The sequence below is a fragment of the Pseudopodoces humilis genome, chromosome 26 (genome assembly GCF_049639895.1).
Source record: "Pseudopodoces humilis isolate 2021_Gansu_Grassland_sample_001 chromosome 26, ASM4963989v1, whole genome shotgun sequence".
Lineage (NCBI taxonomy): Eukaryota > Metazoa > Chordata > Aves > Passeriformes > Paridae > Pseudopodoces > Pseudopodoces humilis.
The window spans coordinates 4,979,133-4,994,574 of NC_142225.1; the positions used below are offsets into that span (position 1 = coordinate 4,979,133).

Consider the following 15,442-nt stretch of genomic DNA (forward strand, 5'->3'; position numbering starts at 1 on the left):
TCCACAGTGCCCTGGGTGACACAGCTGCGACGCCAGCTCTCTCCTGAGCAAAAGGCAGACTTCCCAGTTTTTTTCCCGAGGTTAAGAGTCCCTGAACATTCACTTTTGGGGAAAACCAGCAGCTGGCAGCGCGTCCTGCTTGGGGAGCGAGCTGGGAACCGCGCGGGGTGTCTGAGCTGTCCCCTTGGGGAGGGAGGGACAAGCGGCTGGCGAGGCCACGCTCGGCCGGATCTCTGGAAATGCCAAGAAATCCCTGTGGGCAGAAAGAAATTCGGGACACAAATCCCAAATCCGCCGAGCGTCCCGCTCCCTTCCCAACCACCCCCGCAGCCCCCGGGCTCGGCGACCCCCGCCTGCGGGGAGGGGACGGCGGTGGCGCAGCGGGAGCACTGCGGATCCCCAGGGCCGGCTCAGCATTCCCGGGAACGGCTTCATCCCTCGGGAACATCCCCCGGGAGAGGCCGCGGCTGCTGCCGGAGCCGCAGGGGTTAAGGCGCAGCCGGCAGGAGCTGCCTCGGGTGGGTGGCACGTCGTGGAGACAAGGCTGGAGTGAGGAGGAGGAGGATTGGGGAGGAGGAGGAGGATTGGGGAGGGAGGAGGAGGAGGAGAAGGAGGAGGAGGAGGAGGAGGAGGAGGAGGAGGAGGAGGAGGGGAGCGGGGACTGAGCGGCTGCAAAGGCGCCGGGCGAGCGAAGGGTGAAGGGCTCTCCCCGCCGCCTCCAGCCCCGAGGGTCAGCGTGGCCGGAGGCTCCTGCTGGCCCTGTCCCCGTCCTAAGCGACAAGGACGGGCCCCGCCAGCGGTGACAGCCCCAGAGCCACCCGGCCTTTTGTCTGCCAGCCGAGCCAGATGTGCGGGCAGCTGTGGCGGGGGGTGGCAGGCGGTGACAGCGGCGCCGGGAGACGGGGACAGACTCCGAGGGTGAGTCGGGGGCCACCGTCGTGGTTTGGGGTTTCGGCCGGGGGTGACTCTGGGGGGGCTCCTACGCTCTGCAGGGGTTTGGTTTTTTCCCCATTCCAGAGCTTCGCTTTCCCTGCTCAGTGGTGGATTTGAGGAGAAATTGTGCCTTTGGAAATAAAAGGGGTGGGGAAAAAAAAATAGGGAATGGACAGCGAGCGGTGCTCCGGGAGGAGGTGAAGGCTACGGGAGGCAGCCAGGGATGGTTCCCAGGTGCGGGGAGCCGCATTCCCGCTCCTGGAAACTCCTCTGGGATCCAGCGGATCCTCAGCCCGGCTCGGGTGAGAATGGGGGGTGCCGGCGGTGGAGCTGGGGGGGATGCGCTGGTCACGGAGCCGCCGGCGGGGCCGGAATCCAGGGATGCTGGCAGGATGCGATCCAGGCGGGAGCGGCGCTTCCCGGGCATTAACCCCTCGGTGCCCGAGCGACGCGGAAAATGTGACGGGAGGGACATTCGGTGTGGAATTCATAAACATTGCGGTCCTTGGGGCTCCTGCCCAGCCCTCCATCACCCGCTCGGCCACGCCAGGGAGGGGACAGCCAGCAGAGGAGGGGGGGACAGCAAAGGTGATGGCAAAGGACACGTCGGGAGCAGCCGCGCTGTCATTTCGGTGTCATTTTAATGTCATTTTCCTGCTTTCTGGGCCGGTGCCGTATTTACCTCCCCCCGCTGCCCCTCCCCGCCGCGGCTGCACCCGCCCGCAGTGCCCGGCTCCCCGTGCCAGCGCCCAGCCCTGCCCGGGGCTGCTCCCTGCCGGCCGGGAGAGCCCCGGGATCATCCCGGGAGCCGCTCCGGGAACGGGCTCGGGGCTGGCAGGGACCCCGAGCGCTGCCCTCGCCTCTCCCGGTGCTCAGCCCGGCCCTGGCCGCCTCCCCTGGCTTCTCCCAGAGCCTGGGAAAAGGGCTTGGAGGCAGTCAGGAGGAGCGGGAGAAGCCTCTGGAGGCGCAGGGCTGGTCCCGGTGAGAGCCCGGAGGGCAGCGGGGTGTGCTGGGCGCCGGGAAAAGCCCCTTGGAGCGGCGTTTCCAGGGATGCTGGCTGGGAGCTGCAGGTGGGTGCTGCCATCGCTCCTGGGCACCGGGATGCGCTTCCTCCAGGCTGGATGTGCCGGCAGCTCCGGAGCCACCTCTGTCCCCTCCTGTGTCCCCTCTGTGTCTCCTCCCTGTCCCCTCCTCGGGACGCGGCGCTGGTGTCGAGCCAGGAGCCAGCCCTGCCCTCCCTGGAGCCCTGATCCCGCAGCCTGGATGCGGGCAGAGCCCCTGGAAAAGCTGCGATGGGAATGGCTCATCCCCGGCCCGCTCATCCCGAGGCTGCGGTGACGGGAGCTGGCTCAGGACAAGATTCCCTGTCCTGGGATTGTCCTGGGATGTCCCTCGGGTGGCGCCGGGGACATGGGGCAGCGTCTCCCGGCTCCAGCCCTGGCTCCCTGTGCCAGAGGATCCCGATCCTGACCTGCTGAGGCTTTTCCTGGCATTCCCGGCTCTCTGTGTCCCCTCTGCGGGCAGTAGGAGCGGCTTTGTCACCTGCTGCCACCGCTGGAAGTGGCAGAGCGGGATCGGGATCTGAGCCGGGCTCGGCCTCCTCTCCTCCGCCATTCCCAACCCTTCCCCTTGGCTGGGATCTCCCTTCCCATTCCCAACCCTTCCCTTTCCTTGGGATCTCCCTTCCCATTCCCAACCTTTCTCTTTTTCTGGGATCTCCCTCCCCGTTCCCAACCCTTCCCTTTCCTTGGGATCTCTCTTCTCATCCGCAGCGGAAAACCGGGAGCGGAGCCCTGGCAGAGCCTGCGGGATCCCTCTGGCACAGGGAAAAGGGCCGGGAATTCTGCAGGACCCCGATCCAAGCCCATCCCGACCCCATCCTGCCTCAGCGGGGCTGTGGAGCTGCAGGAATTCCGCTTTTCCCAAAACCGCGGGCGTTGAGCTGGAATTGCCCCCTGGAGGGTTCAGAGGAGCTGCTCCCATTCCCATGGAAGCTCGGATTCCCATGGAATTCTGATTCCAGAGGCAGCCGAGGGATCAACCCTGCTCCTGCTTTTAGCTGGAAAAACACTTCTCTGCCGTTTCGGGATGTGATCCTGGATTTCCGGGCTGGGACAGGGATTGGGGGGATGCCGGGAATGTCCAGAGCTGGCGTGGGAAAAGCTGGGAATGCCGCCTGTCCAGGTGAATCCCAAACACACTCCTCTGCCCCTTTATTCCCAGATTTTCTCCTGGATCACCCTGGTCATTAACGCCTCTTCCCTTCCCTGTGAGATTCCATGGGATAACATTCCCGATTTTCCCAAAGAGCCAGTCCAGGACACAAAAATTTGCCCCCACCCCCCTTCTGCTCTCAAATCCCTTTTCCAGGACGTGAAGGAGCTGTTCCCGCTGTTCCCAATCCCAAGATTCCAGCCCCTGGAATGAGGGCTGGGATCTCTCTCCCTCGTGACTTTGGTTTTATGGGATTATTCCCAAGGGAATAATTCCCAGTTCAGCTGGGCAAAGAGAATTCCAATCCCAATGCTTCCCGCCAGGGCACCGGGATAAGCAGGAAAATGGGATGAGTTTAAAACCCCTGAAATTTGGGGGCGTTCCCTGCAGGAAAAGCCCCACACTGGGATTTTGGGGTGGAATTTTGGGATCAGGATCGCTGCTCCGGGGTCAGGGGATAAACCTGGATAAATCTGGATAAACCTGGCTGCTTCCAGCATCCATTTATCCAGAACCCGCCAGCATTCCAGGACATCCATTTACTTATGGAAGGCTTTGGAAAAAGTGGATCCAGTGGCTCAGTTTTAGGATTTTTTGGGAAAACTGCCCCGGGATTCTTTGCTGTCCCTTCTCCATCCAGCCAGGATTTTCCCATGGAAAATTCCCAGAGATTCCAAGGTGGGATAGGAGCTGGAAAACCCCGGCCCTGCTCCAAATCCTGGCAGTGGGAGCTGTTTGCAAACACTTGGGAAAACCAGGAATTACGTGGCGGCTCTGTTTGGAGCGCGATCCCAGAGAACAAATAAATATGGGAAAAATTGGGATCCGTTCCCAGACAATTCACAAAGGCCTTAATTGGGACTGAAGTCTGGGGCTCTTCTCACCCAGACTTGATCCATAAATTATTCGGGGTAAATTATCCGGGATAAATTATTCGGGATAAATGATTTGGGATAAATTATTCACCAGAGCTGCTTGGAATTAAGGCTGGGTTTTCCCTCCAGGAATGATCCTGGATCTTCCTGACCCTCTCCAGGCTCCAGAATCCCCAAATCTCTGTTAAAATCCCATTTCTAATGGAATTTGGAATGATCCTAAAAAAATAAATAATCAATCCCAGGTGAATTTGGGGCTTTGTCCTTCCCAGTGGACAAAATGAGGAGAATCCAGGCTGGGAATGGAATTGGTTTTTTCGGGAAGAGAGAAGCTTTATTAAGGAATTTTAAATGAGGAATTTGGAATCAGCAGGAAAAGGGGTTTTGCATCTTAACCAGCTTTTCCCGAAGGATCAGAGGAGCCGGCTCCAGATCTTTTTTTAGGAAGGAAAAAAAAGCAGCTTTGCTTCCCTGATTCCCAGCAGGACCTTTGGGAATAAAGAGGAGGGAAAAAAAAGGATTAAAAATACAAATCCTGGCTATCTGGAAAAGAGAAAATAAAAGGGATTTTTCCTATTTATGATCCATTAAAAATGCACTGATTCCATCTGTGCCAGGAGAAGCTTTTCCAAAGCTTTTCCATCGTGTGGTTGTCTCCCTTTCCAGGACGATCCTTAAATTCCAAGGAATATTTTGGCCGCTCCAAGCGGCGTTTGACGCCTCATCAAAGCCTCTCCCTCGCCTTGAAATTCCCAAAAAAACAAGGAAAAAAAGGAAAAAGGGCGACGGGCAATTTGCAAATTGCTGCGGAGCTGCACTTTTCCCAGGAATGTTTGGATTCCCATGGAAAATTCTGAGCTCGGTCCCATTCCTGAGTCACTTTTCGCAACTCCCACCAGCTCCAGGGATGGGTTGTCCCGATCCTGGCTCTGGGAAGCTCCCGCATTCCCGAATTCCCGGAGTTCAGCGGGATTCTTCCCTTTGGAAGCAGCGAGGGGAAGGATCTGGGTCAGTCCTTCAGAATTCCAAGTCCCTGAATTTCCATCCACGCTGAAATTCCCTTTTCATGGAATTCTTGTTTAAAAAAAGGGGGGATTTCAGGGACATTTTCCAGCTGTTTTTATGGCTCTTTAATAATTCCTTGGCTCCCTTTTTCCCCAGTAAAATCCTCTTGGGAAGTGCTGCTTCCTTTGGCTCCCTGGCTTGGCCCAGGATTTTCTCAGTTTTCCTGGAATTCCCAAGATGCTGAAAAGATGGGAAAGCAGGAATTTCTCCTGCTGTGTCCACACTCGTGGTGGGATTGGGAAACGGATTTGGGAAATGGATTTGGATCCATCAGGAGCCCTCAAGGTCTATGGGGACAGGGATCAGCTTTTCCTGCTGCATTTTCCAGGTTTTCCTGCTGCAGAATCCCTGGGAACGGAGGGGTTTTTCCATGGGAATGAGGGGGATGAGCAGCTGGGATATTCCTTGGATCTCTGAAGCTTTTCCTTCCTGCCCCAGGGCCATTCCCAGCGGTGCCCGTGGCCTTCTCACCCTGGCTCATCCCAGTTTTTTCTCCATGGATTAATTCCCTTTTCCCTCCTCTCCCAGAGCTCAGTGGGATGATTTGATTCCAGAGGAGCTGGAAGTGGAATTTACCGGGAATCGGGGAGGGTTTTTCCAGCCGGTGGGCACCGGGGAGGATGCGCAGGATCCACATCCCGCTGGAAAATCCCACTCCGGGAGCGCCGGGAGAGGCTCAACCCCCAAAATTCCAGAGAAACCCCAACTCCCCGAGCCTTTCCCGGCGCTTCCAGAGGGATTTTTCTCCATCCCACAGATCCGCTCCGTGCCTGGGGAGGGGGCGAGGCAGCCCCGGAGCCCTGCCTGGCAGTTGCCATGGCAACCGTACATTTTCCTTAGGATTCCTAATGATTCCTTGGCATCCGCGTCGATCCACGGCTTTTTTTTGGGATGCTGGAGGTTGTTCCCCTTCCTAGGCGGGGCTGGATCCGCTTGGAAAACCTGGATTTGATCTTTTCCCAGTTTTTTGGGTTTTTTTTATTGCTGGAGCTTCCCTCCTTTTCACCCTGACCTGCGGCCAGAGATTCCAGACTTGGAATTTGTCAGGAATTGGGAGCCGGGCCCTGCCGGCAGGACCTCGTGTCCTTGTGGAATTCCAGAGGCATTCCCGGCCACGGAGCGGCAGCTGCGGGATCCGGGGATCCACAGGACGGGATCGGTGGGCACGGTTGGGATGTGATTCCATGGGGTCGGGATGGGTTTGGTCATTCCCAGACTTTACGGCATCCACAGAGGTTGGAATGCTCCAGGGAAAAACAGGGAGAGGCTTCCCTGGGATTGGGAATGGCTCTGATCCCACGGCGCTTCCACAGGTGCCATCCTGAGCTGGAATTCCGTGGGAACAGCCCTGGGGCCGGGAACAGCCCCACTCTTTGTGACCCCATCCCAGCGCCCACTCCCGAGGCTGGAATTCCCTGGAATCTCTGCCCCATCCCTGCCTCCCTTTCCTCCGGGAGGAGCAGTTTCATCCATGGATGGAGAGACAAAAAGGCTGGAAGTGGGAAGAGCCCGGTGGAGCATCCACACCAGAGCAAAATTCCCGGTTCTCCAGTGAAATTCCCGGTTCTCCAGTGAAATTCCCGGTTCTCCAGTGAAATTCCCGGTTCTCCAGTGAAATTCCCGGTTCTCCAGCCCTCTCCAGCCTCCCTGTGCAGCATTCCCGCTTGCAGCGGGAATATTTTTCCCAACCACAGGAATATTTTTCCCAACCACAGGAACCTCTGGAGAAATAACAGGAGCGCTCCCACCACGGGTTCGGTTTTAATCACAGCCAGGGAATCATTCCCGGTTTTTTTCCCCCACTTTGAATAACCTGGATTTCCCCTCCCGCCCTGCCTGGGGGAGGTTTATGGAGCCTGGATTTATCCCTCCGGAGGGAATCCCACACCAACGCCGCGCTGGAGGAATATTTCTTCCCAAAATACCCCGAGGGGCCGCGCTGGAGCAGCCCCCGGCCATTCCCAACCTTTGGATTTGAGGGCTGGGAGGTTTTTCCACCCAATCCGGGATCCTGGAATGCCGGGAGCCGCCTCCTCCAGCGTTTCCAGTGGGAGCGGATTGGTTGGGATGCGCTCCGCAGGCCTCCTTGGCCTTTGGATGCCACAAATTCATGGAAAACCAGGTGGATTTGGGAGCTCGAATCCTTTGACATTCCCGGGAGCGTCCCGTCCCCATCCCGCTGCCCTTGGAGAAGGGGAAGGGGGGGAGGTTTGGAGGGAGCTGCTCTGTAAATGTTAATGAGGAATTAATTATCGATCATTCCTGCCGGGAAGGGCGCTGGGAATGACACAGCAGCGTCCCTGGAGTGGCCCTGAATGGAGCAGAACATTCCATGGAATTCTGGGGGGTTGAGCCCTTGCCTGGGCTCCCAGAGAGGGATTTTCCAGTGGGATGCGGATCCTGCGCATTCCCAGGAATCCTCAGCGATGGGAAGGGCTCTAAATGATCCCTCAGGAAGGAGATCCTGGGGACGGCTCTGGAAAAACTCGGCAGCCACAGGCGGGAAGGGCGTGTGGCAGGAGGGGAATATTCGGGATATTCTGGGAATGCAGCTCTGACCTCTCCTGCCTGGATGGGAAAAGACTGGATTGGGAAATTCCAGGGAATCACGGCCCTGTGCGGGAGGAAAAACGAGCCGAGGCTCTGCAAATCACAACAGAAAGAGGTGTCAGGGAGATAAATACCCCAAAAACAGCTTTTTCCTCCTTCCCCATCCCCTTTCTGCCAGGAATGTTCTCGATTTGCCATTGGAAGCGTGGGATTTGGGAACAGCCGGAGTTCAGCTCTTGCTGCAGCCTGGAGCCGCTGCCAGGCGCTGGAGCTGCTCCCAAAAATGCAGAGAGCTGCAGCCCAGTGCAGCTCGGGGGGGGGTTAAAAACCTGGATTTCCCAGAGGGAAGGACAATCCAGCCAAAATTCCATCTCCCTGTCCCGGATTTCTCCAGGGGCAGAGCTCAGCCAGCTTTTTCCCCCATGGAATTTGGACAATTCCAAATGTTCCAGTTAACGCCATGCCCTGAGGCTCAGGGATAAAATGAGACGGCCCCAAGGCTAAAAATGATGGATTTGAGACTTCCTGGATAAAAATGATGGATTTGAGGCTTCCCACAGCCCGGATTTGACTCCTGGATCCTCTCCTGATCCTGGCCATGGTCCGGGATGTCCCAGGAAGAGCTGGAAGCCACCCCAGGAGCTGTCGCTGTCCCCGGGAGCGTCCCGCTCTCCCCGGCCCTGCTCCCTGCTGAGCTCTCGCTCCCGATTTTTCCAACTGGAGGAGGGAGAAAGGCCGGGAAAATCCCTGGGGATTTATCCCGACAGGAATGAACATTCAGAACCCCACGGGAGGCGCTGGGCTGAGTTTTGGAGATGGGATCCAGCCACCGGAGCATCTCCTCAACCTCCGACGCTCCCGCGGGATGGGATGTGCCATCCCTAGGGAATGACGGCGGGATCCAAACACCTCTGGAATGTGCCGAGAGGGCCAAATTCCACCTTTTTTCCAGGCTGGAGGTTGAGCCTGGATCAGGGAAACCACAGGAACCTCGTGGGAGCGTTTTGAAGTGTGGGGGGGGAAACCACAAGCAAAACAACGATCCCAGGGGCAAAACAACAATTCCAAAGGCGAGACAGCAATTCCAGGGCCTGGAAGCGGCAGGATGAGCACACCAGGCTGATTTCCCAGCCCTCCTCATTAAAATCCAGCCGGAGAGAGGCAGAGAAGCACCGGGATAAGAGAGAAGAGGCGGCTGCAGCCCCCGGGCGCCCGAGCCGAGCTCTCTGCTACCCCCGGCTGCGTTTTTAGCTCCTGGCTGCTTCCCAGACAAACAGGAATAACGGGAATCACGTTATCGACCTCCCTGCCCACGGAGATGCAGGAGGATGGGGAAATACGGGAATTTTAAATTAAAAAAAAAAAATAAAAATCTCATCCCTGTGCACAAAACAAGGATTGAGGCAGGGGAGAAATCGCTGGAAAAGCAGCATCGCGGTGCTGGCGGGTTTGGAGAGGATTCTCCCGATCCTGGTGGCTCCAGCCTGGCTTTGGACACCTTCAGGGGTGGGAAAAGTGGTGCCGATTTCTTCCCCAAATCCCATCTAAACCCACCCTCCTCCCGCTGGGAATAGCTCCAAGCAAACGCTTCCAAAGCCGCTTTTCCTGAGCAAAAAATCCCGGCTCAAACCTCGGCAGGGACTTTGCCAGGTTTCCCCGTGGAAATGTTCTCCAGATTTCCCGTGGAAATGTTCATTTTTAGGGAATAACATCCCGAAATGGCAGCTGGAGGCTGCTGTGAGGGACAGGGGGTGGCACATGGGGACACGTGTGGGGACATCGCTGTCACCCTCGGGGTGCTGCTGGCTTTGAGGGGTGAAGGAAAGGGGGGTGGGAACGGCCTCGTATCCCAGGAAAAGCCTCATATCCCAGGAAAACTCTCCCATCCCATGATCAGCCTCGTATCCCAGGAATTCCCCTCCTGGCAACATCCACCTCGGGAACACCCACCCGCCCAACTTCCGAGCACCAAAACCCACCGGGATTTCTGAGAACGCCCTCAAAGACACAAAGTTTTCCCTGTGGCGGCTCCTGGATCCCATCTCCCGTCTCCAGCGCCGCGTTCCGGGAGCTCAAGGTTTCCATGGAAGCTGCGGCGGCCGCGGGGCTCAGCCCGGGAATACAGATGAGCGGCGAGGGGGGGCGGTTGCCACGGTGCCGGCGACATTCGGGGCCCTTTGTCCCTTTATTTCTTCCTCCTTTTTCCCTCTTTTTCTCCTTTTCCCCTTTATTTCTTCCTCCTTTGTCCCGTCGTTTCTCCGTTCGTTATCCCGGCTGAGCCGGGAGATTCGCTCCGGAAGAGGCGCCGAGGTTTGCTCGGAGTTGGGAGATGCTGGAGGGTCCCGGTTTCCTGGCCAGGGTGGGGTTAGGTGGGATTTTGGGATGAAATCCCTCCCTGGGAGGAGCTGAGATGGAATTCCCAGAGAATCCATGGCTGCCTCAGCCCTGGAAGTGTCCCAGGACAGGCTGGAGCATCCTGGGATATTGGAAGCTCCTGCCCATGGCAGGGGCACGACTGGGATGATCCTTAAGATCCTCCAACCCAAACCATTCCACAATCCTATAAAAAATTCCAGTTTCAGGAATCCTGACTCATTCCCAGATTGGAAATTCCCAGAGAATCCGTGGCTGCCCCATCCCTGGAAGTGTCCCAGGCCAGGCTGGAGCACTCTGGGATAGTGGGAATGTCCCTGCCCACGGCACTGGATGGGATTTGAAGATTCCATTCCAGGATTCCATCATTCCATGAGAAATCCCTCCTGCCCCAGGCAGGATCCCCGCTCCCAGCATCCCAACTTTCCCCAGGGGCTGGATGGAGGTGGAAAACCAGGAATGGGTGAGGGAAGGATTTTCCCACAGCACACTTCCCATCTGCCCGCGCCTGGTGTGTGCTGGATCCAGAGGAGCTGGAGAAGCTGGAAAAGATGGAGAAGATGGAGAAGCTGGGGAATCCTGAGAAGATGGAGAAGCTGGAGAAGCCAGGAAAGCTGGTGAAGTCGGAGAGCAGCCCCGAGCTCAGCTCGCTCCAAGATTTTCCCTGGGAGCAGCCATCCCTCGGGAATGTCGCACTCGGAGCAGAGCCGCGGGACCGGCAGCAGGAATTCCGGGAGCTGCTTCCCAGGCAGAGCGGGATCAGCCCCATCATTTCCCGGGATTTTTCCCCCTCAGCAGGGACCCCTCACTGCCAAAGCCCTTCCTTTCCTCCCAGTTTGCTCCTTTCCATGGATTTTAGTTGCAAGTTTTCCCAAATCCATCATATTTCCACAAGTTCCTATCCCGTGACTCACACAAAGCCCTGAATTATCCCGTATCCAGGAATTTTCCCAGCTATCCATGCAGAAACCCTGTCCTGTGCTGGGAAAATCGGGATAAAATCCAATTATGGGCAGAACCAGCAGAGCTGGCGGGCTTTTCCCTGGAAAACCAGGGCTGGAACCAGGTGCCTTTTCCAGACTTTCCTGCACAGCTTGAAGAAAACAAATAACACCCCCCAAATCCCTCCATAATATATTTTATTTAAGGAGAAAAAATTCCCGAGATATTTGAACAGTTGGAGACTTTTATAGACCCGAAAATGCCGGAGCACTTAAAAGGAAAGGTGTGGATCCATCAGAGGGAAGCAGGAATCGATAGATCCATCCTTTCCTTTCATGCTGGTTCTCCGGGAGCTGCTTTAAAAGCAGCAGGAAAGGAGGGAAAGAGCGGGATTGATCCGGGAGGAGTCGATGAGGAATAAACGCGGCTCGGGAGCCCTTTCCAGGGGATAAAACAGAAACTTTGCTTTTCCCGCTTTTTTAATGTTTGGATTTTTTTTTTTTTCCCTGCTGGATGAGAGGCTTTTAAGGGAAGAAAAGGTTGAATTTGGGTCAGCATGGGGCAGGAGAGCCGGAGGAAATCTTGGAATGAAATTCCATTCCCGCTTCGGCTGGACTGGGAGAGGGGCAGGAGGTGCCGGGGGGTTCAAACCCATCCCAGCCTGAGCATTCCCGGTGTTTGGGGGAGGTTTTTCCCTAAGGAATATCCCATTGGAGGGCTGGAAGTGGGGCTGGAGCTCCCCGGTGGGGGAATTTGGAGCTGGGGAGGATGAGGAGCAGCGAGCAGAGCCCGCAGGATGATTATCCCCATGGATAATTATCCCCACGGATAATTATCCCCATGGATAATTATTCCCAACGCCTGCAGCTCTGGCTCTGCTCAGCCACAGATCCAGGGACTGCTGGGGGTCCTGGGCAGATTCCATGGGATAATCCCACCTGGATTTTCTGGGATGAGAGGGAACAGAAAATGCCATGGGTATAAAGTGGAATTCATGGATTTGTTCTGAGGTTCCTTGGCAGATTCCACGGGATAATTCCGCCCAGATCCCGTGGGATGGGAGGACACAGTTAATTCTGGATATAAAGTGGAATTCATGGATTTGTTCTGAGGGTGTTGGGGGTCCTAGGCAGATTCCATGGGATAATTCCACCCAGATTCTCTGGGATACGAGGGCAGAGTGAATGCCATGGATAAAAAAATGGAATTCATGGATTTGCTGGGCAGTTTTGAGGGCACTGGGGGTCCTGGGGGTGCCGTGCTCAGGTTTTTACCTCTCCAATCTGCTCCTTGTCCCTGCCCCTTGTTCCCCAGCAGCTCCTCTTATCCAATTTCCCTGTTTCTCCAGGAATGACCTCGAGGAGGAGCCCGGAAGATGCAGCCGAGCCCGGCAACGACTCCTTTGGGGAGGAAGAAGAGTCCCAGCTCTGACTGAGGCGCCCCCAGTGCTTTGAGCTCCCATTTCGGGGGCGCCGGGCAGGGGCCGACGCTTCCAGGGGCTCGCATGGAGCATCTCCCCCCACGGGCGCCGTCCCCACCTCGCCGTCACCCCGTGGCCAGCTCTGGATGCTCCCTGTGACCTTCTCCAGCCCAAAATGAGAGGCCTCCAGGCCAGCTGCCTCCTGCTGTGCGTGGTGGCCGCCGGCGCCATGCCCACGGTGCCCTGGCGGGTGGCGTGTCCCCCGCGCTGCGTCTGCCAGATCCGGCCCTGGTACACGCCCCGCTCCGCCTACCGCGAGGCGGCCACGGTGGATTGCAACGACCTCTTCATCACCTCGGTGCCACCAGAGCTGCCCGAGGGCACCCAGACCCTGCTGCTGCAGAGCAACAACATCGCCAGGCTGGAGCAGGGCGAGCTGGGCTACCTGCGGAACCTGTCGGAGCTGGATCTGTCGCAGAACAGCTTCTCCGACGTCTGGGATTTCGGGCTCAGGAACATGCCCCAGCTGCTCAGCCTGCACCTGGAGGAGAACCAGCTCTCCGAGCTGCCCGACGGCAGCTTCCCGGGCTTGGGGAACCTTCAGGAGCTCTACCTGAACCACAACCGGCTCCGCCGCATCGCCCCCCGCGCCTTCGCCGGCCTGGGCAGCCTCCTGCGGCTCCACCTCAACTCCAACCTGCTGAGGACGCTGGACAGCCGCTGGTTCCAGATGCTGCCCAGCCTGGAGATCCTCATGGTCGGGGGGAACAAGGTGGACGCCATCCTGGACATGAATTTCCGGCCCCTGAGCAACCTGCGGAGTTTGGTGCTGGCCGGGATGCAGCTGCGGGAGATCTCGGATTACGCCCTGGAAGGGTTGAGGAGCCTGGAGAGCCTCTCCTTCTACGACAACAAGCTGGCAGATGTCCCCAAGAGGGCTCTGCAGCAGGTGCCCGGCCTGAAATTCCTGGATCTGAACAAGAACCCGCTGCAGAGGGTCAAGCAGAGCGACTTCACCAACATGCTGCACCTCAAGGAGCTGGGCCTCAACAACATGGACGAGCTGGTGTCCATCGACCAGTTCGCCCTCATCAACCTCCCCGAGCTGACCAAGCTGGACGTCACCAACAACCCCAAGCTGTCCTTCATCCACCCCAAGGCCTTCCAGCACCTTCCGCAGCTGGAGACGCTGATGCTCAACAACAACGCCCTAAGTGCCTTGCACCGGCAGACGGTGGAGTCGCTGCCCAACCTGCAGGAGATCAGCATCCACGGCAACCCCCTGCGCTGCGACTGCGTCATCCGCTGGGTCAACAGCACCCGGCCCCGCGTGCGCTTCATCGAGCCCCAGTCCACGCTCTGCGCCGAGCCGCCCGACCTCCAGCGCCGCCACATCCGCGACGTCCCCTTCCAGGAGATGACGGAGCAGTGCCTGCCGCTCATCTCCGCCCGCAGCATCCCGGCGCGCCTGGAGGCTGAGGTGGGCGACAACGTGGCCCTGCACTGCCGGGCGCTGGCGGAGCCGGAGCCGGAGATTTACTGGGTGACGCCGGCCGGGGTGAAGCTGCTGCCGTTCGGGGACGATGGAAAGTTCAAGGTGCACTCCGAGGGGACGCTGGAGATCCGCGGGATCGCGGCGCGCGAGGCCGGGCTCTACACGTGCGTGGCTCACAACCTGCTGGGCGCCGACACCCGCGGCGTCCGCGTGCTGGTCAACCGCTCCTTCCCGCTGGGCAGGGCTGAGCTGGAGCTGCTGGTGGTGGACGTCCAACCCTACCACGTCCTGCTGGCCTGGCGGCCGCGCCTCAACGCCGTCTCCTCCAACCTCACCTGGGCCAGCTCGGCGCCGGGCTCCCGGCTGGGCGCGGCGCGGATCCCGGCGGGCACCCACAGCTTCAACGTCACCCGGCTGCGCCCCGACACCGAGTACCGGGCGTGTCTGCGCGTCACCTTGGTGGCATCGCCGGTCAGGGTGGCGTGTGTCACCGCCAGGACTAAAGAGGCCAGCCAGGGGATGCCGTGGGGACAGGGGACGCTGGTGACGGCGCTGCTGCTGTGCCTGCTGCTCCTGGGGATGGCGGCGCGCGCCGGATCCCGGCGGGAATCGCTCCACGGCGCCGGGGCCGTGCGCGTGGTTTATCCCGTGCGGCCCCGGGGACACCTCCTGGCCGTGGAGGTGCAGGCAGCGCCCCTGGAGTGCTGAGGGAGGATGGATTTTGGGGGATTCAGCGGGATTTTGGGGTGGGCGGGGAAGGGGGGAAAGGGTTTTTTTACCAAAACACGACAGGTGTGGGATAAAACGGGATTTCATGGACATGACCTTGAGGAGCCTCTGGATCCGTGTGGAGGGGCTAGATTTGGCCATGGATCCCAAATAAACCCTGCTGGGAAGATGGGAGGGGACCGGGAATGCCGCGGGGACGATGCCCCGAGTGGGTGAACAGCCATAAAGAGGAACCCCAAACCTGCGTCCCCCTGGCACCAGGGACACCCCAGAGGTGTCACCTCCCTCGCTGGACAGTCCCTCCTTTGGAAATACAAAAAAAACCTAAAAAAAACCCTAAAAACAAAGAAGTTCCTTCCTTTGGGATCTGTGTGGGGTCTGGGGTTTCTTCTCTGGGGTTTTTTGGAGCGTTGGGATCATCAAACAAAGCACCCCCAGTGTCACCTCCCTCGCTGGACAGTCCCTGCTTTGGAAATACAAGAAAAACCTTAAAAAACCCGAAAAATAATTTTATTTTTTTTTTTTTTCCTTTGGGATGTGTGTGGGGTTTGGGGTTATTTTTGGGGGTGGTCTTTGGAGCATTGTGATCATCAAGTGTCACCCCCTGCTTTGTCACTGCTGTCACCTGGAGGGGAAGCAGGAAGGGATTTGGGATTAAAAAAAAAACCCCAGGAAATGCTGATGGTGACACTTCCCTGTGGGGCTGGATGGATCCGGGATCCCACAAGATCCCAGAACTTTTGTGGATAAAAGGTGAAAAAAAAACCTTAAAAAAAACCCCCAAAACCTAAAAAAAAAAAAAAAGGAAATAACAGGAAGAAAAGAGGGGAGGAAGTTGTGGGTTTG

The 15,442-nt window shown here is 57.8% G+C and overlaps 1 protein-coding gene across 1 annotated transcript; it reads left to right on the plus strand.

The window, feature by feature from the left end:
* The first annotated feature begins 674 nt into the window (after positions 1 to 674).
* Positions 675 to 14,597, plus strand: LRRN2 (leucine rich repeat neuronal 2). Its single transcript, XM_014258121.2, has 2 exons — positions 675 to 918; positions 12,301 to 14,597. The coding sequence occupies exon 2, from the start codon at positions 12,548 to 12,550 to the stop codon at positions 14,573 to 14,575; it is 2,028 nt and encodes a 675-aa protein (XP_014113596.1). The 5' UTR covers positions 675 to 918; positions 12,301 to 12,547; the 3' UTR covers positions 14,576 to 14,597.
* Positions 14,598 to 15,442: the final 845 nt, after the last annotated feature.